The sequence below is a fragment of the Lactuca serriola genome, chromosome 1 (genome assembly GCF_051521515.1).
Source record: "Lactuca serriola cultivar US96UC23 chromosome 1, Lser_US96UC23_V15, whole genome shotgun sequence".
Classification (NCBI taxonomy): Eukaryota; Viridiplantae; Streptophyta; class Magnoliopsida; order Asterales; family Asteraceae; genus Lactuca; species Lactuca serriola.
This window is the reverse complement of record NC_136408.1, coordinates 7,708,361-7,733,133: the sequence shown is the minus strand read 5'-3', so window position 1 is coordinate 7,733,133 and position 24,773 is coordinate 7,708,361. Positions and strand designations below refer to the sequence as shown.

Below are 24,773 nucleotides of genomic sequence, written 5' to 3'. Positions count from 1 at the left end.
TACAGCATCCTACTTCTGTTTCTTTCTATTACATTATTGTGACTTACATTTTTTCTAATCAAGGAATTATGTAGCATTATATTTTCAAATTATTTTTTTCCTTATTAAGATACTATACTTTGAAAAGTCTATCCAATTATAGTTAGTGTAAATATGTTTTTTATCTGGATGATATTACTATGATTCGGTATATATTTCACAGCATGGGTTTTCATGCATTTAACCCTTGTAATAATATATTAAATATCAATCAATTTTATATTATTTTATATTACTGGTGCGCAGTTGAAAGATTTGGAGAAGAAATTCAACATTGGAGTTGCAAAGGTAGTACCATGTGCTCTACAATTTTAAATTTCATCATTTTTAATCTAATCGAGAGATTTGTTTATATTTTTCAGTTGAACATGATAATTTCATAATCAATTGAAGAAATTTGTAAACAGATAGCAAACAGGGGTAATACATCAATAGAAGTGACGGACGGTCATACATCAATGGAAACAATTGTACATATAGATAGTGATAGAAGTTGTCATTACAGTTGAAGAGATTAAGGTTGCCATTACGGTTAATTAGTGAATTAATGCAGTATATATAGGACCATCATTAAATCTTTACTTATAATTAGGGCCGATTCAAAAATACTCTAGACCCGTGGCAAAAACAAGAAAACTCTCCCCATTTAGACTACCAAAGTTCTAATAAACTACCAAAATTTAGATCATACGCATTAATTGGTTTCATTTTTAGAAGCAACTTTTGTTTGCTTTTTCGCAACAGTCTTACAAGTAGGAGATCCAGGGATCTTAGTTTCTTTTACTATTTCTTTCTTTTCAACAGAAGGTTTCTTGCTTTCTTTCCCCTAGCTTTTTGCACGACAGATTTTTGCCTTGTGTCCTTTTATGAACCTTTTATGAATGTTCACAGGTTCTTCAAGAGGAAGAACCACTTCAGTTACTTTAAGTAGCATGACAGATTTTCTTCCATTCACATTTCTTCTACCTGCAGGCTCTATGGTTCCTCAAGCTGTTGAGCCTCAGCTTTGCCTTTACCCTTTCCTTCAGAAGATTTCTTTGCCATAAGAGTCTTAGACCTTGTAACTTTCTTTTCATTAACAGATTCCACTTTGCTTACTTTTTGATTCACAACTGTAGACGCTTCAACTGGTGTCTTGTTTCTCTTTGATTGCCTTGTACGCCCCAATTTCTCACTGAAGTTTATAATTCGCAAACAAATTCTTACATCGCTGAATGCTTTTAAATCATTTTATCTACATGGTTTTTTTTAGTTTAATTAAATTGTTCATTATTTAGGCTTAATTAATCATAATTCATACATTGTTGCTAGTTCTCAATTTATTCTTGAACGCTCAAATGCTGGCACCATATTGAAAGTAACAACAATTTCTTGCAAGGAGGTATGTTTGATTATCTGAAATAGTATGTAAAATGGATTGATATAAAACAGAAGCCGATAGATAGTTTCATTCGTTCTTCATATTTATCTGTCTTTGAAACTTTGTTATTTACTACATTTTTTCAACTACAATATTGTATATTCATTTTCTTTTCTTGTTAAAAATCATACTTAAAAAAATTGTACCCATTTACAATAACTTTACCTAAAGTTTTGGACCAAGGCTATCGTGGGCTGTGTTAAGCACAACCATTAGAGAACAATAATGTAACAAATGACAATGTAACTCATGGCAATGATAATGTCACTAAGGAACATGCAAATGTAACTAACAAGGATGACGTCACTAATAAGAATCGTAATATCAATCACAATATCAATTAACAAACAAAAATGACAATCCAACTAATATGTATGATCTAAATTTTGTTAGTTTGTTAAAACTTTGGTAATCTAAAAAGGGCCCTTTTCTTGTTTTTGCTCCGAGCCTCAAATACTTTTGAATCGACCGTAATCCTAAATAAGATTTATAGATGGTCCTATATACTGTATTAATTCACTAATCAACCGTAATGACAACCTTAATCTCTTCAACTGTAACGGCAACTTTAATTACTATGTATTGGTACAATTGTTTCCATTGATGTTTGATCCTGAGTCATTTCTATTGATGTATTACCCTTGCCCGCTATCTGTTTACAAATTTCTTCAATTGATTGTGAAATGATCATGTTCAACTGAAAAAATATAAACAAATCTCTCAATTAGATTAAAAATGATCAAGTTTAAAATCATAGAGCGCATGGTACTACCTTTGCAACTCCAATACTTGATTTCTTCTCAAAATCCTTCAACTGAGCACCAGTAATAAAATAGTATAAAATTGATTGATATATTATTACAAAAGTTAAATTCGTGCAAACCCATACTGTGAAATATGTACCGAATCATAGTAATATCATCCGGATAAAAAAAACAGATTTCAACTTGATATAATTCGATAGATTTTTCAAAATATATTGTCCTAATAAGAAAAAATTTAAGTCGTAACAATATAATAGAAAGAAACGGAAGTAGAATGTTGTAATACAAAAACAGTTGAAAATAAGTTGTTCCTTGAGTTCCTAATCAACCAAGTTAAGGTGGCATTTACATATTTCAATGAGATCCTATATTTCATAGCAAGTATTTGGTCGGATGTCGTTGGTCTAATTTAGACAATTTTTATACCGATAACATTTGAAAATTACCTTAACATGCTCCAGGTACCTGGTTTTGAAATTAAAATATAGTTCAATTTAGCATGTTATAAAGTGAAATCATTATGAGAAAACAAGAGCAAAATTAAGATAACTTCAACTTACTTGTCGCCTGTTTTCAGTAATTCCAGATATTTATGGTATAACAAGCTCTGCAGAATAATTCCATCTTAAAATATAAATTTTTGAAATTTTAAAAACTTAAGCAAAAGACTAAAGCTTTCATGATAAATCTTTCAATACTAAAGTTGCATTTGTTATAAAAAACATGATTAATTAGATTACTACAATCTAAGACTATTTTCAAAAACAATGATTATGAGGGTATTTTTGTCATTTGCAAATATGAGGTGAAGATCAAGTTTTGTCCCTACCTTTTTGGGTGGCATAAACATTTGCAATTTTTTGTCCAATTCACATAAGTCCAGTAGATATGAGGCCTTCTGTTATGTTCTAACATGTCCTAAAAAACAAATCACAAATCTACCCAAAATAACTAAACATGTATGTCATTCCCGCATCTCATAAACTTTTGTTTGATGTATAGTCGGTTGGATTTCTCTCGTTTAACCCAAAATTAAGAGCCCAACAATCCTTTTAGAAATATTGGTGGTCGATTTTGAAATTATCTCGTTGTACTGCACAAAATATAAAGAACTATTATTCAGATTGGAGACAATTAAGTTTAGAATTATAAAACACATGGGAGTATGGGCCTACAATCTCAATTGTAAGTTCGAATCCTACAAAATCCTCAAACTGCACATCAATATAATGTTCCAGTCATTATAACCATATTCAATGACACCATTAACCATGATACCATATTGTTGCCATGGTTTATTAATGTTATATTCATATTAATATAAACTTGTATAATCTTGAATGATATTAATACAAGGGTTAAATGCATGAAATAGCAGCACCATTTTGTTATAGCATTATGTTTTTATATTTGTCAATCAAAACATTATACATTGAAATATGTACCTAATCATAACTATCATCCACGAAAAATTAATTTTCATCGCTATAACTAAATAGACTTTTAAAGTATAGTGTTCTAATAAGAAACAAATAAAAGTATTATGCTATAGTTAGGTACAATACTTACAGATTCAACTGAACTTCTATTTTTAATAGCAAGTATCATGTTGACTCGCCGAGATGCAACTCTCTGAAATAAAATACAACATAAAATATTAGTTAAAGTAGAATCGAATGTCATTGGATAATTTTTACAATAATAACATGTAAAAATTAAGTTCTAAGAATTATCCAAAGACATACGATTCTCCTTCAACTAATACTTTATATTATAATTTATTTCAGAGAGTTACATATCAGCGAGCAAACATGATACTTGCTATTAAAAATAAAAGCTCGGCGGAACCTGTAAGTATTCTACATAACTATAGCATAATACTTTCATTTGTTTTTTACAAGAACACAATACTTTAAAAGTCCATTTAGTTATAACGATGGAAATTAATTTTTTCCGTGGATGATATTGCTATAATTAGATACATATTTCAATGTACAATGTTTTGATAGGCAGATACAAAAACATAATTCTATAACAAAAAAATAACAAAATAGTGTTGATATTTCATGCATTTAACCATTATATTAATATCAATCAAGATTATACAAGTTTATATTAACATGAATATAACATTAATAAACCATGGCAACAAGATGGTATCATAATTAATAGTGTCATTGATTATGGTTATGATGATTGAAATTTTATATTGATGTGCAGTTTGAGGAATAGATGGGATCCGAACTTACAATTGAGAGAGTAGGCCCATACTCCCATGTGTTTTATAATTCTAAACTCAATTGTCTCCAATCTGATTAATAACTTATATTTTGCACAGTACAAGATAATTTCAAAATCGACCACCAATATTTCTAAAAGGATAGTTGAGCTCTCAATTTTGGGTCAAACGAGAGAAATCCAACCAACTATATATCAAACAAAAGTTTATGAGATGCGGGTATGACATACATGTTTAGTTCTTTTGGGTCAGATTTGTGATTTGTTATGTAAGACATGTAAGAAATAACAGAAGGCCTCGTATCTATTAGACTGATGCCAATTGAACAAAAAATTACAAATGTTTATGCCACACAAAAAGGTGGGGACAAAATTTGTTCTTCATGTCATGTTTGCAAAGGACAGAAATGCTCTCCTCATCCTTGTTTTTGTAAATAGCTTTAGAGAGTAGTCCTCTATCGAATCATGTTCTTTGTAACAAATACACATTAAGTATTTAAAGATTTATCATGAAAGTTTTAGTCTTTTTCTTAAGTTTTAAAATTTTCAAAATTTTATATTTCAAGTTGAAATCATTCTGCAGAGCTTGTTATACCATAAATATCTAGAATTACTGAAACAATGCGACAAGTAAGTTGAAGTTATCTTAATTTTGCTCTTGCTTTCTCATAATGATTTCAATTTATGACATGCTAAATTGAACTATGTTTCTAATTTGAAAACCAAAAACGACCGAGAGCATTTTAAGGTGATTTTCACATGTTATCATTGAAAAAATTGTCTAAATTACAAACGATTCTTCTTCAACTAATGTTTTATGCTCTAAATTAATTTAAGGGAATTTGACCAACGACATCCGACCAAATAATTGTTGTTGAACAAAAGGTCTCACTGGAATCTGTAAGTGTTCTATTAACTTGGTTGATTAGGAACTCAAGGAACGACATCCGACCAGATAATTCTTTCTATTACATTACTTTGCGGATTACATTTTTTTCTAATCAATGAATTCTGTAGATTATATTTTCAAATTATATTTTTTTTATTAGGATAATATACTTTGAAAAGTCTATCCAACCATAGTAAGTGTAAATCTGTTTTTTATCTGGATGATATTACTATGATTTGGTACATATTTCCTTGTAATAATAAATATCAATCTATTTTATACTATTTTATATTATTGGTACGCAGTTGAAACATTTGGAGAACAAATTCAGCATTGGAGTTGCAAAGGTAGTACCATGTGCTCTACAATCTATCTAATTGAGATATTTGTTTATATTTTTTTTCGTTGAACAACATAATTACATAATCAATTAAAGAAATTTGTAAACAAATAGCAGACAATGGTAATACATCAATAGAAACAATTATACAAATAGATAGTGATTGAAGTTGCCATTACAGTTGATGAGATTGAGGCTGCCATTACGGTTGATTACTAAATTAATACAGTATATATATATATATATATATATATATATATATATATATATATATTCGATCCAAAAATACTTAGAGGCCCGGGGCAAAAACAAGAAAACGGCCCCCTTTAAATTACCAAAGTTCTAACAAACTACCAAAATTTAGATTATACGCATTAGTTGGATTGTCATTTTCATTTGTTACCTCATCAACATTGTGATTGGCATTACGATTCTTATTAGTGACCTTATATCGTTAGTTACATTTGAATGTTTCTTAGTGACATTATTATTCCTATGGGTTACATTGTCAGTTGTTACATTATTGTTCTCCAATGATTGTGCTTAGCACAGCATATAATAGCCTACATTGGTCCAAAACTTTAGGTAAATCTGTTATTGTAAATGGGTACAATTTTTTAAAATATGATTCTTTAAAAAAAATGAATATATAATATTATAGTTGAAAATGTAGTAAATAACAAAGTTTTAAAGGCAGATGATCATGAAGAACGAATGAAACTGTCTACCGGTTTCTGTTTTATATTATTCCATTTTACATACAATTTCAAATAACAAAACATATCCCCTTTTAAGAAATTGTTGTTACTTTCAACATGGTGCCAGCATTTAAGCCTTCAAGAACAAATTAACCACTAGCATCAATGTATTAATTATGATTAATTAAGCTTAAATCATGAACAATTTAATGAAACTAAAAAAAATGAAAACTCTACAAAAAATCCTTACATATTGGTCTCATAATCGATTTAGTCTTTATGTCTTTTTTTATTCAATTAAGTCCTGAAAATCGGTAATCGTATTTAATTTAACCTTTTTACCATGTCAAAGGTTTATCCAACATTCAATAATTACACTTTTTATCCAAATTTCAAATTTTACTACAAATTTGGTCCAAATTTTACATTTTTGCCTAGATTTTAAATTTTATTACAAATTTGGTCTAAAATTAACCCTTTTGGCCTAGATTTCAGAATTTTGTTATGAATTGATCATAACTTTAGTTTTCTTAGAACATTTTTTCTCAAAAAAAAAATCGAATGTGTGTATGTGTGCATATATATATATATATATATATATATATATATATATATATATATATATATACACACACACACACACACACTAGCATTTTACCCAAGTTAAACGATGGGTGTGAATAGTTTCTTTCGGTATTATTTCTATTCGATAACAAGTATAATTGGACACCCAACTTTGACACAAAGGTAATGAAAAAGTAAACCTCTAACTGTGAAATCTAATTTGCATTGGAAGATGCTAACTTATAACTTGGAAACTAACCCATTTTGATAGATTATTTTGGGTTTAAAACGAAAATATAACGTTGTGTCAATTGTAAAAAAAAAATTTTAAAATGTATGACAATAAATTTTGTTTTTTATTTGAAGACGCACATTTTTTTATCTATGATCAAAATTCAAAATGAATTCTGAATGAGTTATTATTTTATAGTATTGATTATATATCTATTATTTAGAGTATACATTTAGAAGGATATTTTAATTGTCGATAATTTACTTCTCAAGTAATGTTTTTTGTCAAAAACATGTTTATATATATACTTTTTATATAAGCATGTTGTATACATTTGTTTATAAAATGAGTTTGAATATATTTTTAAAAAATACAAGTTTGTATAAATTTTATATATAAACGTGTTTTGAATACAAATGTGTTTATTATATATATATATATATATATATATATATATATATATATATATATATATGTGTGTGTGTGTGTGTGTATGTGTTTTTACAAGAGAAAAGTATACAAACACTTATTTGGGTGCGTATAAATATGTTTTTACAAAATATATTTATAATAAAATAGATGTTTGTATAGATTTTTTGTAAAATACATGTTTGTATATTTTTTTAATAATAATGGATTTGTATATATTTATGTACTTAATAAATACCTATTTTTATAAATAGGTATTTTGTATACAAATAAGTTTTTTTTAAAAAAATCATATAGAAAATATAGATTTTTTATGTGAAAATATGTTTTTTTTGTGTAAATATGTTTTTACAAAGAAAAAACATATTCAACATTTTTTTTTTTGAGAAAAAAGGTTGTAAGAAAATACTAAGGTTAGGATGAATTCATGATAAAATTTTGAAATTTGGGCCAAAAAGGTAAACTTTAGACCAAATTTGTAATAAAAATTAAAATATGGGCCAATAGTGTAAATGTTGGACCGAATTTGTAATAAACATTGAAATCTATGCCAAAAGTGTAATTTTGGAAAGTTGAATAACCTATTGACCGGTTAAAAAGGTTAGATTGAATACGGTTACCGGTTTTTTAGACTTAATTGAATAAAAAATATATATATAGTGACTAAATCGATTATTAAGACGGTATATAAAGACATTTTTGCAATTTTCCCAAAAAAAAAAACATGTGGATAAAATGATTAAATGAGATGTAAAAGATTAATAATAATGTTTTTTTCATGGTACATTTTATGTTTATTTAAATCCGGTTTTCTAATTCTTAGAATACTAAGGTTGCATTAGTAAGGAAAAACAGTTTTCATTTTCCGTTTTTCGTTTTCCCTTGTCAGTTTTCGTTTTCCGTTTTTATTGGAAAATTTAGAAAACGTGTTTGGTTAAAACTTATTCATTTTTCATTTTCAGTTTTAGAAAATTAGAAAACGTGTTTAGACGTGTTTTTTTCTATCTGTTTTCATTTTTAGAAAAATGGTAGCGGTGGTAGGGTAGGGGTGGGGGCAACGAAGATGGTGGTGGTGGCGGCGGCAATTGTGGCAGTGTTGGTGATGGCGGCGGTGGTGGTGATGGTAGGTTGGTGATTGTGGTAGTAGTGTTGGGTGGTTGTGTTGGTGTTTTTGTGGGTGTGGGGTGGGGGTATGTGTGTGGGTATAGGGGTTAGTGGGCGTGTGTGTTTTGGTGGGGGGTAGGGTGGGTAGGTGTGTGTTTGTGGGGGTGGGTAGGTGTGTGGGTTGGTGTGCGTGTAGGTGGGTGGGTGGGCATTTGTGTTTGTGGGTGTGTGTGTGTGTGTGTGGGGGGGGGGGGGGGGGTGTTTGTGTACAGACAATTTCCTATTCGCCAATATTAAAAGTACAATGCTATAAAAAAGTAAAATTAGTATGTTGCTATAAAAGGCAAAAAATAGAAAGTAGCACACTTATAATCTTATGATTAATGATTTAGATCCAATAAGGAAGCATCCATTTTGACACATTTAACCCTCAAACCAAAAGATCTCCCTCTGTCTTCTAAAATGCAACACTTTCCACGTTGATTTGTCCAAGAAATTACTAACATTCTACTTTTAAATAAATTTTTGAAGAGATTTGTATTTATGTTCCTTAATGGGTGTTCAGAAGTATATCTAAAGTGATTATGGTGATATGAAGTCAGAACAATCAAAGTTTAAATGTTTCAGAAATCAGATTTTGATCTTAAATTTTGTATCATTAAGGCTACAAAAATAATAAGATTTTCATACCCATAATATATAGTTGTATGAAACTGGTTACTTAAAAATATGTTTAAAAAAACTAAATAAAAATAATAAGATTTTCACAATACTCACTCAGAAAATAAGCATACAAACACCCTCTTAGTAGTTCAAATGGTTGACAGGTTTCCATATTTTGTACAAAAATCACTTATGCAAAACATATTGCAATCATTACAAAAGAGAACCTTTGAGATTATAACAGCTCTTCGAATCCATTAAAACACTCTTATAAAAAGTACAAAGTGAGCATCCAATTCCAAACACCCTCTTAGAAAAACCTTTCTTTTATAACAGCTCTTGATTATTGATCTATACAGTTTATAAAACCTTTATTTTAGATAACAAAATGAGTATCCAAACACCCTCTTAATGATTCAATGAGTTGGTCAGATCAAGAGTTGGATAATTATACATAAACCAGAATGATTTTGTATTCGAAGAATCAGAAAATCAAAATTAAAACAAATCTCTATCAAGCCTTAAAAAGTAAAAAAAGTTAAAGCTATGACTTACTCAACCTTATCGCTGGATTCATTACAAAAAAAGAACCTCTAAGGGGCTGTTCGGTAGCATTTTAATGAATCATATCTAAATGATATAGATCCCTAGATGATGCAAAGGCTCTTTAGGAATCTGTATTTGAACGATAAATTGATATTTGGTTAGGCATCTGAATATCCGCCTTTTAATGAGGAAAATGAGCATTTTAACCCTCTAAATTATTTTCTAGATACAAAATAAACATCATACAACTTCATCTTCAGCTGGATCACATATCAACTAAACAAGTTGAAAAAAATGATCAAACACATATTTTCATAAAGAATATTTCAAGATTTCCAAGCAATCACAGACACATATTTTCAAGCAAGCACAAAAGAATGTTATTATCAGATTTCCAGATGTCAAAAACAGCATCAACTGAACACATAGAGCAAGAAGAGCAAAGCACAAAAATCAATTTCATACAAAATCAGGCGAACACGATTGACACCGATTTCATACAAAATCCGGCAGCTAGAACACGATTGATGTTGGGGAAATTACTGAGAGATGTGGTATGAATACGTGTTCTGTCCCAGTTCATTTATTTCTTGGAGTGTTGTCCAAGATTCCTTGGTGTGTTGAATCCTTGAGCAATAAGGATGGCTTATATGGAAAGTTTAGTTTGTCCATTATAGTTTCCTACTCTTATTGTAATATGTTTATGTTTAGTATAAAATCGGATGTTGGGATCCTGTAATTAGAATATAGATTGAAGTTTTGTGTGAGTTTCTTCAATAAAGGTTTCCAGCGAGATTAGGCTGCATATCTTTTCTCTTTTCTGTTTTGCTTTTAATTGGTATCGGAGCAAAGGGATAGAAGGAACCTGTGTTGTGAATTTCTGCTGTGGTGAACACCATCTACGAATTTTTCTGCTTGAGTTTGAAGCAGTTCTGTTCGTGTGGAGAGTTACGAGTGTAAAAGCTTTGCTGTTTTCGTGAGCCTGAGCCTGTGACAGACAAGGTAACATCAGGAGAAGAGGATCTGATTTCAGAGAAGGAGTTCGTGTGCAGAACCTTTAGAACTCTGGTTCTTCTATTGTATACCTGCTGTGGAGAGAGACCCCGTGTGGAGACATAAAGCAGTAAACCTGTTCGGAACAGTGAATTGTTGGTTCCTGTTCGCATGGTCCTGGTCAACCCGGAATCTGAACTCGATCGTGACAGGAGAAAGAGTGATCGACGACTACTCGGTGTTCTCGCTGTGAAATCGTTTATTTGCGGCTACCTCTTACTGCTTGTGGAGATCGAAACCCTAAAAAAATAGAAGAAGAAAACGTATTTGTTTGCTGTAATCGTTTTTTTTTTTTTGAGCCCATGTTCAAATCCCAAATCAAAAACGTGTTTCCTTGGTGGGTTTAATGTTTGGACCCTAAAAAAATGATTTGCGTTTCTAGATACACAAATCGTGTTTTTCAAAAAAAAAAAAATTTGGATCTCTATTAGTAAAAGCTTTAAATCAATTCAATAAAATTGTTGACTCGTGTGGAGCAATAAGAAATCAACCGTCAAAGGATATCAACCGTGATGTCGGGAGGAGGATTGTCACAACCACCGGCTAAGGAACACACGTCGTTCACGTTCCAATATCCGACTTTGACATCGACGCACTACACAATTGGAGGATGCGCATGGAGGTGCTACTCGAGATTCATGGCGTTTGTGATGTGATTGATCCCGGACTAGATGACGTGAAGAAAAACAACATTGTGAAAGGATTGTTGTTTCAATCGATTCCGGAGGATTTAATCCTTCAAATCGGTAATTTGAAAACCGGAAGATATATGTGGGAAGTGATTAAAACTCGTAACCTAGGAGTTGATCGTGTAAAGGAAGCCCGACTCCAAACTCTAATTACGGAATTTGAAAATCTAAAGATGGGTGATACTAGTACAATAAATGAGTTCGCTGCAAAACTATCTGGAATTGCTTCGAAATCCGCTTCACTAAGAGAGGTCATGACCGAACAGAAGCTTGCAAAGAAGTTTTTTACGAGACTCCATAAGTGATTTGTCCACATAATTGCAGCCCTTAAACAAGTTTTGGACTTTAAGACGATAGTGTTATGGTACAAAATCATGCTTGGATGTGGAGTCTTAGGTTTTACCTCTTTGTATGTGTAAATAGGTTGAGTCTTTCCTATAAATAGGAAGTGAGTGACTCCCATTATGTAAGGAACCATTTGGAGTGTTAGACTAGAGAGAAAATTTTGTACAAACCCATTTGTATATCTTTTCTAGATCTAATATGAGCTTACACAGAATTATTTACTCCTTGTGTTCTTGAGTTTGTATAATAATTCACTAGATATTTTCTAATTCCGCACATGTCATCATATTCAATACGTCTTCAATTGGTGTCAAAGCGGGTGTTCTTGATTGGGTCAAGAATTGATCCTTGATGGCTTTCTAATCTGGTGATTCTTCATGTTCTTGTTGATCTTTGTGATTTAGAGAGTTTTTCGATTCTAGAAATCGAATTCATCTTTGATTGTATTCAGATTTTCTTCACTAGAATTCAAGTGATTTTCACTTTCTCTCTCTAGAAAACTCATTCAAAATCACTTTCTCTCTCTAGAAATTTTCAAGTTCTTGTGATCATGGTGAATTTACCGTACAATTCTTGGATTGTGATCGTTGAAGATATCAAATACAAAGTCAATAAAGATCAATATTATGGGTTGTTGTTAAACAATTTGATTAAATGGGAAACTATGGTTTCTTATGGGGGATTGAAAGATGATCATGGAAGCTTGATATTTCAACCACTTTGTGAGATTAAATGATCAGCTGAAATTACCTTGTGCATAACAACACGTAGTTGTGATAAAATGAAGGAACAAGAAAGAGATTTGTTTAAAAATAAATATGTTTCTCTTATTGAAGACTCAAATGATCTTCGTGCTCTTAAATTGGTTGAAGTTCAAGACTATGGAGTTCAATATGATGTTCTTGATGTTCTTTAAATTCATGATAAGAAGATTCAAGTTGATTCTCATGATGATAAGGTTTTTTGCTCGATTGGAGTTCAAACCGATGATATTTTTTGTTCTTGTGATTCGTTTGAAGGAATGATTCATTATCGAAAGTCGGTGATTCAAGAAATTCACAAGTGTCAAACTCCAAAAGATTTGATTCAAACTCACAAAATTGAAGTTGTGGAAAGTGGGTTTGTTCATGAAATCAAGTCTTCAATATGCAAAAAGATGAGAAAGAAAAAGAAGAAGAAGATTAATCGCAAAAACAAGCGGGTTTACGCACAAAAATCGTCAAATGTTGTGAAGCCGAAATCCATGAAGCAAATTTGGGTTCCAAAGCAACAATATCCATAGGTTGCATTGAATTTGAAGTCAAAACCCAAAAGTGTTGGTGGTTCTTTTGAAGATGTAGCACCTGATTCCTGGTACGTAAATCTTATTTGAGTATTCTTTTTTTTTTTGTAGCCTTGGACTCGGCGAGTCATCGGCGAGTCACCGCTGTTGGATGAAACCCTAAGTTTCAGGGGTTTGCACCCTATTTAAACGTCTTATCCGCCCCAGGCCAGCCCCCATTCACCCTCAAAGCTCCCAACCCTCGTTCTAAGCTTGTTCATTAAGAGTTTGAAGAAATTGTTGTGTGTTCTTGAAGGTTTTGAAGCAAAAGGGGAGTAGATCAAGAGGAAGGGAAGGAATCCAAGCATCTTTGTGCTCTCTCAGCAGTTCCTTTGAGGTATAACCTGTTTTCCCCCTGTTTCTATGCTTATTACTTCATTTAAGTCATTCTTGAGCCAATCCCCAAGCTTGTATGTGCAAAATAAGTCGTAATAAGTTGATTGGCCTTTAGATATAGGCAAGATTGAGCTCCAGGAGCTCAAATCTGTTACCTTTATGGACCCATGTTGCTTGTGCACCCTAGATCTACCCTTTTGAGGCATTTTGAGCCCTAAATCCCTGATTAGTGAGTATCTACACGTAGAGTTGGAAACTTTACGTGTCATTCATGCTCTAGGAACCCAGATCTGTAAATGGCATGGACTGGAATCGAGCAAAATCGCATATATAGTGAATGCATGGCGACGACTAGGTGAGTCGTTCATCAGACTCGGCGAGTCTGCTCGCGAGTCTCCGAGTTGTCCCCTTTTTGTTGTGCCGAGTGGGTGTAGTGAGTCACGGGGTGTGACTCAGTGAGTTGGAAGCCAAACTCATCCATGGAGGAACTCGGCGAGTCCATGCCCTGACTCGGCGAGTTCAAGGCAATCTCCTTAGATCAAGAACAGACTCGGCGAGTTGTTCATACAACTCGGCGAGTCACAGCATAAAGTGTTCTTCGGATGAAGATGAACTCGGCGAGTTGTTCATACAACTCGGCGAGTAGGATGAAGGGCTTGAACCTCAGTTAAGAAGAAGAACTCGTCGAGGCAACGCCTAACTCGACGAGTAGGGTCGGGATCCAGGACAGTCGTTTGGTTAGGGACTCGGCGAGTTGGAGAGCCAACTCGGCGAGTCGGGTCAACTGAAAGTTGACTCTGACTTTGACTTATGACATGATCAGGGGTAAAATGGTCATTTTACCCAATGGGCAGTTAGCAGTGATTGACTAAGTATGTTGTGGGATTTGCAGCCGGAGGATTTCCGGAGCAGCAATAGGCAGTCAGTTCTCGACCAGATTAGCAACTATTTCGAGGTGAGTTTCCTATTCAGTAGAAACGGGTCTAAGGCACCAAGGCCGACCCGTGTAGACGAGATGTTAGTACGAGAGTGTGGGCCGAGCCCGTATCTCTGGGTTTAGTCGAGTATGATATATGTGTCAATATGATAGAGTTGCTTATACTTGTTGTCTGTGTGATACTTGTGTATTATGGGTTAGCGGTTGAGTGTGGGCAGGGCCCGTATCTCTCCGAGGTTGGAGTGTGGGCTAGGCCCGTATCTCCCAGATAGTAGAGTGTGGGCGAGGCCCGTATCTCCCGGCTAACGAAGTGTGGGTAGGGCCCGTATCTTCACAAGTGTAGGCGAGGCCCGTATCTCCCGGCTAGCGAAGTGTGGGCAGGGCCCGTATCTTCCCGAGTGTGGGCGGGGCCCGTAACTCCTAGCTGAACGTTGTTTGTTATATGCTTGCATGGTATGAGGTATTATGGGGGGACTCACTAAGCTTCATGCTTACGGTTTTCAGTTTTGGTTTCAGGTACCTCCTCAGCTAGGGGAAAGGAGCCGGCGCGGTAGCAGCATGTCACACACACTCTCTTGGTTCCGCAGTTACGAGTTTATTCTGGGATTGATACTCTGATATTTTGATCGATCGAATGTAGTGGTTTTCAATTTGGGTTTCGATGTGAAGTGGTTCAACTAAACAATGTTTTAATTGTTAACGTTTTCTATGTAATGTTTTATAAACGAAATTTTTAGACGTGAAATTTTGGGTCGTTACAAGTTGGTATCAGAGCCCTGGTTTGAGGGATTCGGACACACCTTCGGGGGTGTCTGAACTCAAATCGAGGGATTAAAAGATTTTCTAAAAGAAAATGTTTTCAAAAATTGAGAAAAGAGTTTTGAGAAAGAACGAAGTGTGTGATGTGCGCGACCGGCCGAGCTCCAGTAAGTATTCCCCAAAGTACCCATACAAGTTTATGTTATGTTTATCAGCTTTTGTAGAACAGCATGCTAGAGTAGGACTAAGGATCTAGGAGTGATGCCTTATGTGCCTGCCTTATGTGTTTCAGCTGTATGAGAATTGCATGCTAGTATTAAGTAGACAGCAAGTAGGATAGCCTGATTAGGTTATGCCTGATGGTATGAGCTTAGAATTATATGCTAGTACAGTTCCTGTAAGCCGATAGAGTTGAATGAGATTGTTCCCTTAGTTCGAATGCTGCTTGCTTTGTGCTTTGTGGGACTCTGAGTGGTGGGAGTTAGCCATTAGGTGAATACGTCACGTCACATGTGATCAGGGTTGAATAATCTTAGAGTGTTGGATTTGGCCCTATTGCGCAGCTCTCGTTTGAGTCTAACCGTTGTAGGGGTGAACCTATTACTCGAAGGATTATCCGAGCCTCACCGCATGTGATGGTGTTTAGGTAATGGTTAATTAGTACTACTAAGAGGCCTTCAGCAGCTGAGGACCTGGTAGGGTGGAGTCTGAGATTTCCCTAGGCCAAGCCTAGGATGAGTATAGTAGTGATCAGCCGCAGTGGAAGGGACCTGGTGGAGTCGAGGCAGTCCTTGAAGAAGGTACGGATAGATGTGGAAGGTAGTATGGGCCCGTACTACTGAAAGCAGAGGATCCGTACCCGAACCAAGGAAGGCCAAGATAAGACCAGGGAACTTGTAAGTAGTTGTGATCCCTCAGGAAATATCAGTATCACTAATGTGTGTTATTATGTATTGCAGAATGGTGGTACTTCGATCGAGGCCGGTAGATGGCGGTTCAGGAGAGGGGTCAGGTTCGGGATCAGGTTCCGAGCCGGTAGATGAGGGACTATGCGAGTTCATCGCGTCAGAGATCGCCAGGGGTATCCTTGAGTCGACTCCCATTATCTTCGGGTCAATCAAGGAATGGATCATCGAGTTGATGGAGGATCGCCTCAGGGCGTTCAGGAGCGACATGGCATCTGGCCAGTCAAGATCTCGCACACTGTCCTTTAAGGACTTCAGGGGCAGTGGTGCGCCGGATTTCCACGGGGTGAAAGACCCCATTGCTGTCAGGCGATGGATCGCAGACATCGAGTCTGCACAGTTGACTAGCTTCTGCCCCGAGGGGTCGAAGGTGAGGTATGCAGCAGGGTGCTTACGAGACCGAGCCCGCGATTGGTGGGAGTCAATGGGTGACTCATTGGGAGCCTCAGCTATCGAGGCTATGACCTGGTCGGACTTTGTGACCAGGTTCAGGGCAGAGTTTGCGCCGGCTGTCGAGCTTCAGCAGCTATAGTTGAAAGTGTAAATTATGGGCTATGATTGAAAGGAATATTATGGGGAGGAACTATAGTTGCCATTATGGAAAACTTGTAATTGGAAGAGGGTATTTAAGGGTTTCGAAACCCTAAGCCTAGTGACCATGTGTGCAGCTGTCATATACTTCACTCCCACTCCCCCGTCGCTGCTCTATCGCCACCTCCATCTCATTCTGTTTTCCCGATCAGCAAGGCCACTAGCGGCGTTTCCTGCGACTAGACTTCGAGGGTTGTCGGGAAACCAACGAAGCGTGACTGTTGCTTCCGTTGTTCGTGGTTAGAGAAGAGCGATCCCACCTGCTTCTCCATTTGCATCCTGGTGCTACCTCGCTGCTGTGACTCTGACGAACGGGTAAGACTGATGTTGCGGCGGTCGTGCTATTCTAAACCGCCTCCTTTCATCATTCTCCTTCTTCTGTTCGTCGGTACCCCGCCGCCAAGAGGCCACCGCCGTGGCTCCTGCAGTCTGATACGCCTCAGTGCTCCTCTCGCCGATGAAGTCGAAGTTGAAGCCAAAGATGCGACGTCAGGCTGTCGGAAGAGCGAATGTGGTGTCATTGCTGTTGTGGAACACCGCCAATCGTCGCCTATTGCCACCTCCGACCACCGCCTGCCGCCATAAGGCGGTTTTATGTGTGTGTTTATTAATGTATGTGGTTATATCAGTGTGTGTGTGTTTGATGGTGTTGTAACTTGTAAATGGTGCCGGTGGTGGTTGCCGCCTCCTGCCGCCATCGGTCGCCGTGTCGAGTGGCGGTGTGCTTTGATTGCGTTTGGACCTTGTTTGGGATGATTGGACAAGAATGGGCCCAATGAAACCCTAGTGGGCCCAATGAAACCCTAACGGGCCCAATAAGGGCCAATGTGACATAAAAGCCTAACCAATGGACTAATGGGCTAGTATTGGGTTGGAAAACCCTAACCCTAATTGTGGGAATTGTTTGGGTCACACACGAGAATTAATTATTAAACCTAAAAATAATAATTAATAATCATTGGCAAACTAACTTAAGGCAATAATGGACTTAATGGATTAAGTCCTTAATGGGTTAAGTAAGAAACACTTAACCCTAATCATCATTTCATGTGAAAGCCCTAATCTCACTCGGGCCTTGAGTTAGGCCTTTCTATTGGGCTTTGGTGATTGGACTATTAATGGGCTTTCAAAGAATAATTGAATGGACTAAAATAATAGGATGGGCCTTAGGATAAGGCCCATGTGAAGGACTTGGGCCCAATTTGGAAAGTTGGGCCATAGATGGGCCATAACTGGGCCTTTATGATTATGTGATATTGAGACATGGGAATACCAAGAGCTTGGACTAGAATAATTGAATGGGCCTTAAGGAAATACCATGTAGAGGTTTGGGGCCAATTTGGAAGTTTGGGCCATATGTTGGGCTTTGTCCCATTACTTGACTATTGGTCCTTGTGTAGTGTGAGTTGGACCTTGGGCTTGTAACCCAATTATTAGTTGGGTATTGTTTGATGTTGATAGTTCGGGAACTTGTCAACCAGCAGCGGGAGTTTTATCCGCAGGACTTCAGCAGTGCCAGGTGAGTTATCCTAACTATACTAAGGGGTCTAAGGCACCAAGGTCGGCCCATTGGATATGTTATCCTAGTAGTGTTAGAATGTGGAGCATGAGTTAGTGTTGCATGCTAGTGGTTATGCCAGTTAGGTAGATCTGTAGGACTACCTGTGTTGTTATATGATTATTTGCATGCTCAATGGTTATGTTATATGTTGATATGCTATGTGGGATGGGTTGATGAGGCACTGCTCCATGCGGTAACCAACAAACCCAGGAGCATTCCACATACGAGCTGAGGGGAACTCGTATTGTGGGCTCGATGGCAATCCAGATGTGAGCTGTGGGCCCGAAAGGCAATCCAGACTCACACTGTGGGCCCAGGGGTAATCCATTATGTGGAGCATTCTAGATACGAGCTAAGGAGACTCGTACTATGGGCTCGGTGGCAATCCAAATGTGAGTTGTGGGTCTGGAAGGCAATCCAGACTCACACTGTGGGCCCAGGGGTAATCCAGTCTGTAAAGATGTGGACCCATTGCATGTTGTTTTGTTTCGTTATGTTATAATATTGTTTTTATTATTATGTGGACTGTACGTGTACCGGTATATTGGGGGTAACTAACTAAGCCTTTGAGTTTACATTTATCGATTATTGTTTCAGGTGCATCTGATGATTGCGGGAAGGCAAAGGCGTGATCGTATAGCTCCTCATATTTTATGTCTATGTTTCTAGGATACTCTAATGTTTAAACTATTTTGAAAACAAACTGTAATAACTTAATGGTTTTAAGTGGTTTAAAGAGTTAAATTGGCTTGAATTTTATGGGTGTTACACCAATTCTGGATTCAAAAATTTCCACACCTTTTGTTTTGAAAATCGTTATTGATCTACAGTTGTGATTCGATTCTGTAACTGATTTGTTGAATCGAGTGTTTTGTTTGTAATCTCTGATCGTTTCAGCTAATTGTTTCCAAAATCTCTTAAGTGTTTCTAAAAAATTCATCCGTACGTTCATGGCTAATTTCGACTTGAACTTAATGACTTCTTATTCTCATCTGCTAGGATCTTCAACTAAGATTCCTATGCTCATTCCACAATACTATGATCAGCGGGAAAATCGCATGCAAGACTACTTGAATGGGCTGGATGAGGAGCTTTGGTCATGTATTACTGGAAACGGTACTCCTCCATCAAATGTTCAAGCAATTGGATCTTCGTCTGGTACTTCAAGTGTTGTTGATCAATCTGATAAACTGAAGAAGCTTGAGAAAAGATGTATGAGAGAATTATGTGGTGCATTGCCTCCTGTTGTTTACAACCATGTCAGAAGTTGTACAACTGCAAAAGACATCTGGAACAATCTCAAAGAAAAGTTTCAATGAAAGTGAAAAGACTAAGATCAATTCTGTGAAACACTGTTTGATTGAATTGAAAGATTTCAAACAGAAGGATAGTGAATCGATTGAAGATTACTATGATCGGTTGAACGAATTAATCTACAAGTGTAATCGCCATGGAATTACTCGAACAACCATGGAATTCAATATGACATTCATCATGGGTTTACGCAAAGAATGGAGGAATGTGACATTGATGGTGAAAACTCAGCAGAGTTTCGATACTTCGATGCTCAATGACTTGTACAATTGCTAAAAACACATGAAGGAGAAGTTAATGAAATTGTTGATGAGTCGAAAATGAGTATTGGAGGACCATTAGCTTTGATGTCAAAAGTTAATGAGAAGGAGTCAGTTGAAAAGGATGATTTTGATGATGAAGGATTTTTGGTTAATTCGAATGATGAAGTTGTTGCATTTTATTCGAATAATAAGGTAAAGAAGTTTTTCAAGAAACCTTTTAGTTCAAAGTCGAAAATTGGTGAGGGAAAAGGAAAATTTGTGGCAAAAGCAGGAGGAGATGAGAAGAAGACGAATGAGAAGAATGATATTAAAATGGGGGAGTGTTTCGCATCTTAAGCTGTTTTTGGCGCAACGAGTCCCTGCAGAATTTTGTTATTAACGATTTTTACCCGAATTTTGAAAAATCTTGCAACTCTCACCCAAAAAGTCAAAAAAATCTATAAATTGGAATTTTTTTGAGGCTTTTTCGTGATTGTTTTTCCGTGCAAGATTTTTGGTGATTCATTTTTGGTACACATCAAGGGGGAGTATTGTATCGTTCATTCCTCGGGCGCTTCTCATCCTTAATGGGTTGTATAATCATTTTTTGATTATAAAAAGGGGGAGAATGATGGGTATTCGAAGCGACTTTTTCGGGTATTCTTTGCGGATTTGAAGATCGGTGTTACTTCGAGGGGGAGTTTGGTCTTGATCGCGCTGGCTCGTTGGAGACTGAAGTCAGGACATCCAATCCTAACTTTGAGGGGGAGAATGTTAGGGTACAAAGTCATGCTTAGATGTGGAGTCTTAGGTTTTACCCCTTTGTATGTGTAAATGGGTTGAGTCTTTCCTATAAATAGGAAATGATTGACTCCCATTATGTAAAGAGTCATATTTGGAGTGTTAGACTAGAGAGAGAAATTTGTACAAACCCATTTGTATATCCTTTCTAGATCTAATATGAGCTTACACATATTTATTTACTCCTTGTGTGTTCTTGAGTTTATATGATGATTCACTAGATCTATTCTACGTCCGCACATGTCATCATAATCAACACCACTACAGATAGGCTATGAAGACGTGGTTGGTCGCTTAAAAGCTTATGAAGAAAGAATCAAGGGCGAAGACAAAGTAATCGAGACTCAAAATAAATTACTTTATTCCAAAACTGAATCGTCCAACAGAAACACTAATTCATCAAGAGTTAGAGGTTGGGGTTCAAATAATCGCGGAAGAGGAAATAGTGGTGGACATGGTCGGGGTAACACCCAAAATCACGGTCACTCGGAATCCTCTAAAAACCGTGAAGATCAAAAGCAAAAAAGGAAAATAACGTGAACAAAGAGATCTCTCAAATATTCAGTGTTACCGGTGTGACAAGTATGGCCACTTTGCTTCAAGATCCCCGAACCGAAAAAATCATGAGGCTAACATTAATCAGACACATGAAGGAGATATACAAATCATGAAGAAAGGATGTTCTTTATGATGAATACAATTCAAGAAATGATGTTCTTGAATGAAGACAAATACATCCCTCCAAAAGTTGAAGCAAATGTCGATGAAGATGGAATTTGGTACTTAGATAGCGGTGTGAGCAACCACAAGACCGACAACTATTCTTATTTTTTCTGAATTAAATAAAAACATAACGGGTAGAGTGAGATTTTAAGATGGATCGTGTGTTAAAATTAAAGGAAAATGGTCAATTTTGTTTAAAGGGAAAAGCGGTGAGCAAAAATAAATGAAGGATATTTATTATATCCCATCACTTCGTAGCAATGTTACTAGGCTTCGCCAGTCTACAATAGCCGGTTGTGATATTCGAATGCGAGGTGATTTTCCAACCATACGAGATGGAGATGGAAGATTTGCTTATGAATGTCTGGAGAAGTGAAAACCGACTCTACAAAATAAAGTTAAAAGTTGGAAAACCACATTGCTTACAATCCAAGTTTAATGAGGAAGCTTGGTTATGGCACCCGCGACTTGGCCACATTAATTTTAGCGCGGTAAACTTGATGAACAAGCTAGCTAAAGGGGTACCGACAATCCAACATCAATACCAACTTTGTGAATCTTGCATGGTTAGAAAACAAACAAAGTGGTCATTTGCAAAGAAAGCTAATTATAGAGCTACAAATATTCTCGAGATGGTACATGGAGATATTTATGAACCGGTTGATCCCCCCACCCAAGCGGGTAATATTTATATTTTAGTTCTTATTGATGATTATTCTAGATATATGTGGTCTTTTCTTTTGAAGCACAAAAGTGATGCATCCGAAATTATTAAAAAATTCAAGATATCAATTGAAAAACGAACCGCTAAAGAGATAAAGACTTTCCACACAGATAGAGGTGGAGAATTCACACCGAATGAGTTGAATTGTTTTTGTGACGAAGAAGGGATTTCACGTATGTTGACGGTTCCTTATGCACCTCAACAGAACGGTATAGTCGAACAGAGAAATCAGACTCTACTCGAGATGACATGGTGCCTAATGAAAGAAAAAAATATTCCAAACCACTATTGGAGTGAAGCGGTACGACATGCAACGTTCATCATAAATCGTACACCTACTCGAGCATTAATAGGTGCTACACCATTCGAGAAATTTTATGGTGAAAAACCAAATCTTGAAGACTTGAAAGTATTTGGTTGTGTTGCATATGAAAGAGTAGTCTCAAAACATTTGAAGAAGCTTGATGATAGGTCACGACCATTGATATATTTTGAAAAGGAACCCAATTCGGGAGGATTTCAATTATATAATATGTAGGAAAATAAAATTATTATTAGTGCCCATGCAGTTTGTGATGAAAATAAGACATGGCAATGTAATAATGAACCCAAAAATCAAGATGGAAATGGATCGGGTACATTTACGGTCATATGGAGTAATGTTCAAGCAACCCAAGATAATGGTGGTACGATCCCAACTGCAATAGAAACCGAACAATTCACTGATCCTATCCATAACTACCAAACCAATGACACTTATAACGATGATAGCAGCACATCGCAACCTATTGATGATCAAAATAACGATGCAAGTTTTGTCCTACTTCGACGGTCCACTCGAACTTCAGTGTTGCCAAGAAGATTAAATGACTACGAGTTAGACGTGGACCATTTAATGTTGTCATTTGATGAAGTACCAAAGAATTTTAAAGAAGCCAACGTGAACAAGAATTGGCTCGATGCAATGAAGGCCAAAATTGACTCCATCGAGAAGAATAATACTTGGAAATTAGTTCCTCCACGTAAAGATGCTAAACCTATCGGGTTAAGATGGTTGTATAAAATTAAAAGAAATGCAAATGGATCGATTACAAGGTAAAAAGTGTGTCTAGTAGCAAAAGGCTATGTACAAGAGCAAGGCATTGGCTTTGATGAAGTATTCGCACCAGTAGCTCAACTCGAGACAATAAGATTATTGATCTATCTCGTGGCCGGGAACGGATGGAAGATTTATCACTTAGACGTAAAAATTGCATTTTTATATGGAGATTTAAAAAAAGAAGTGTACATGTGCCAACCAGAAGGTTTTGTAAAGCAAGGTGAAGAAACAAAAGTCTAGAAATTGGAAAAAGCTTTATACGGTCTTCGACAATCTCCGAGAGCATGGAATTTGAAGCTTAATAACACGTTGAAAAATATGGGTTTCCAATGATACAGGCAATAAAATGCAGTTTATAGAAAGGCTGCAAATGGAGAATTCATCATGATTGCGGTTTATGTAGATGATTTGTTCGTGACTGGAACAAGTTTAGAGTTTATAAACCAATTCAAAAGACTAATGGCGTTACAGTTTGAAATGTCGGATCTTGGTGAACTAACTTGCTACTTGGGTATTGAAGTATTGCAAGAAAATGGTTGTGTAAAGGTGAAGCAAGAGAGTTATGCTATGAAGATTCTAAAAGAGGCAGGCATGCAAGAGTGTAATGCAACTCAGTGTCCGATGGAGCCAGGACTAAAGTTGTCAAAAGTTGAAGATGGACCAAAAGTTGAAGCTACCCATTATCAAAAATTAGTGGGTTGTTTACGATATCTTTAAGACACTCGTCCAGATTTAGCATATTTGGTTGGAGTAGTTAGCCGTTATATGCAAAGTCCAATAAAATCTCACGCACGCGCTATTAAGCAAATTTTTCGTTACTTGCGTGGTACTTTATCTTTTGGGATAGTATATAAACGAAGTAAAAATATTAGCTTGATAGGTTATAGTGATGGCAGTCACAATGTGGATGTTAATGATGGCAGAAGTACAAAAGGGCATGTCTTCTACCTTGGTAACTCTCCTATCACTTTTTCTCCCAGAAGCAAGATATAGTAGCTTTGTCCTCGTGTGAAGCGGAGTTCATGGTAGCTACCACAGTTGTGTGTCAGGTAGTTTGGTTAAGGGAGTTATTGGCAAAGTTGACAGGAATGAAGAAACAAAAGGTGTTGATTTGCATAGATAACAAATCAGCAATATCATTGTCAAATAATTATGTCTTTCATAAAAGAAGCAAACACATTCACACTCGATTCCACTTTATTCAAGATCGTGTAGAAAACGAGCAAGAGATTGTTGAGCATGTTTCGGGAGATAAACAACGAGCATATCCACTTAAGAAGGCCTTAGCTCGAATAAGGTTTGGAGAGATGAGAGCGTTGCTTGGCGTGCAAAATTATCCTCGACTCATAAATCCAGGGGGTGATTGTTGGGGAATTTACTTAGATAG

General features: G+C 35.9%; 2 protein-coding genes across 2 annotated transcripts in view; both read right to left on the bottom strand.

Annotated features, from left to right (window-relative positions):
• The window catches only part of LOC145093263 (uncharacterized), a 57,762-nt gene that overhangs the window by 7,086 nt on the left and 25,903 nt on the right, over positions 1-24,773 (bottom strand). The gene's annotated exons all lie outside the window — the stretch shown is intronic.
• Positions 1,763-11,275, bottom strand: LOC145093171 (uncharacterized). The gene is made up of 7 exons (XM_079031274.1): positions 11,012-11,275; positions 10,792-10,914; positions 3,793-3,855; positions 2,784-2,830; positions 2,670-2,688; positions 2,232-2,273; positions 1,763-2,156 (listed from the first exon to the last, which is right to left on the bottom strand). Exons 1-7 carry the CDS (start codon positions 11,090-11,092, stop codon positions 2,028-2,030), a joined length of 504 nt encoding a protein of 167 aa, XP_078887400.1. The 5' UTR covers positions 11,093-11,275; the 3' UTR covers positions 1,763-2,027.

What these genes read in the sequence shown, in the direction of transcription:
- LOC145093171 (XM_079031274.1), bottom strand. Translation starts at nt 11,092, where the DNA reads ATGCGAACAGGAACCAACAATTCACTGTTCCGAACAGGTTTACTGCTT. An exon ending in GGGGTCTCTCTCCACAGCAG is followed by an intron (nt 10,915 to 11,011) that starts GTATACAATAGA and finishes TGTCTGTCACAG; the next exon opens with GCTCAGGCTCACGAAAACAG. An exon ending in CAAGTATTGGAGTTGCAAAG is followed by an intron (nt 2,157 to 2,231) that starts GTAGTACCATGC and finishes ATATTTTTTCAG; the next exon opens with TTGAACATGATCATTTCACA.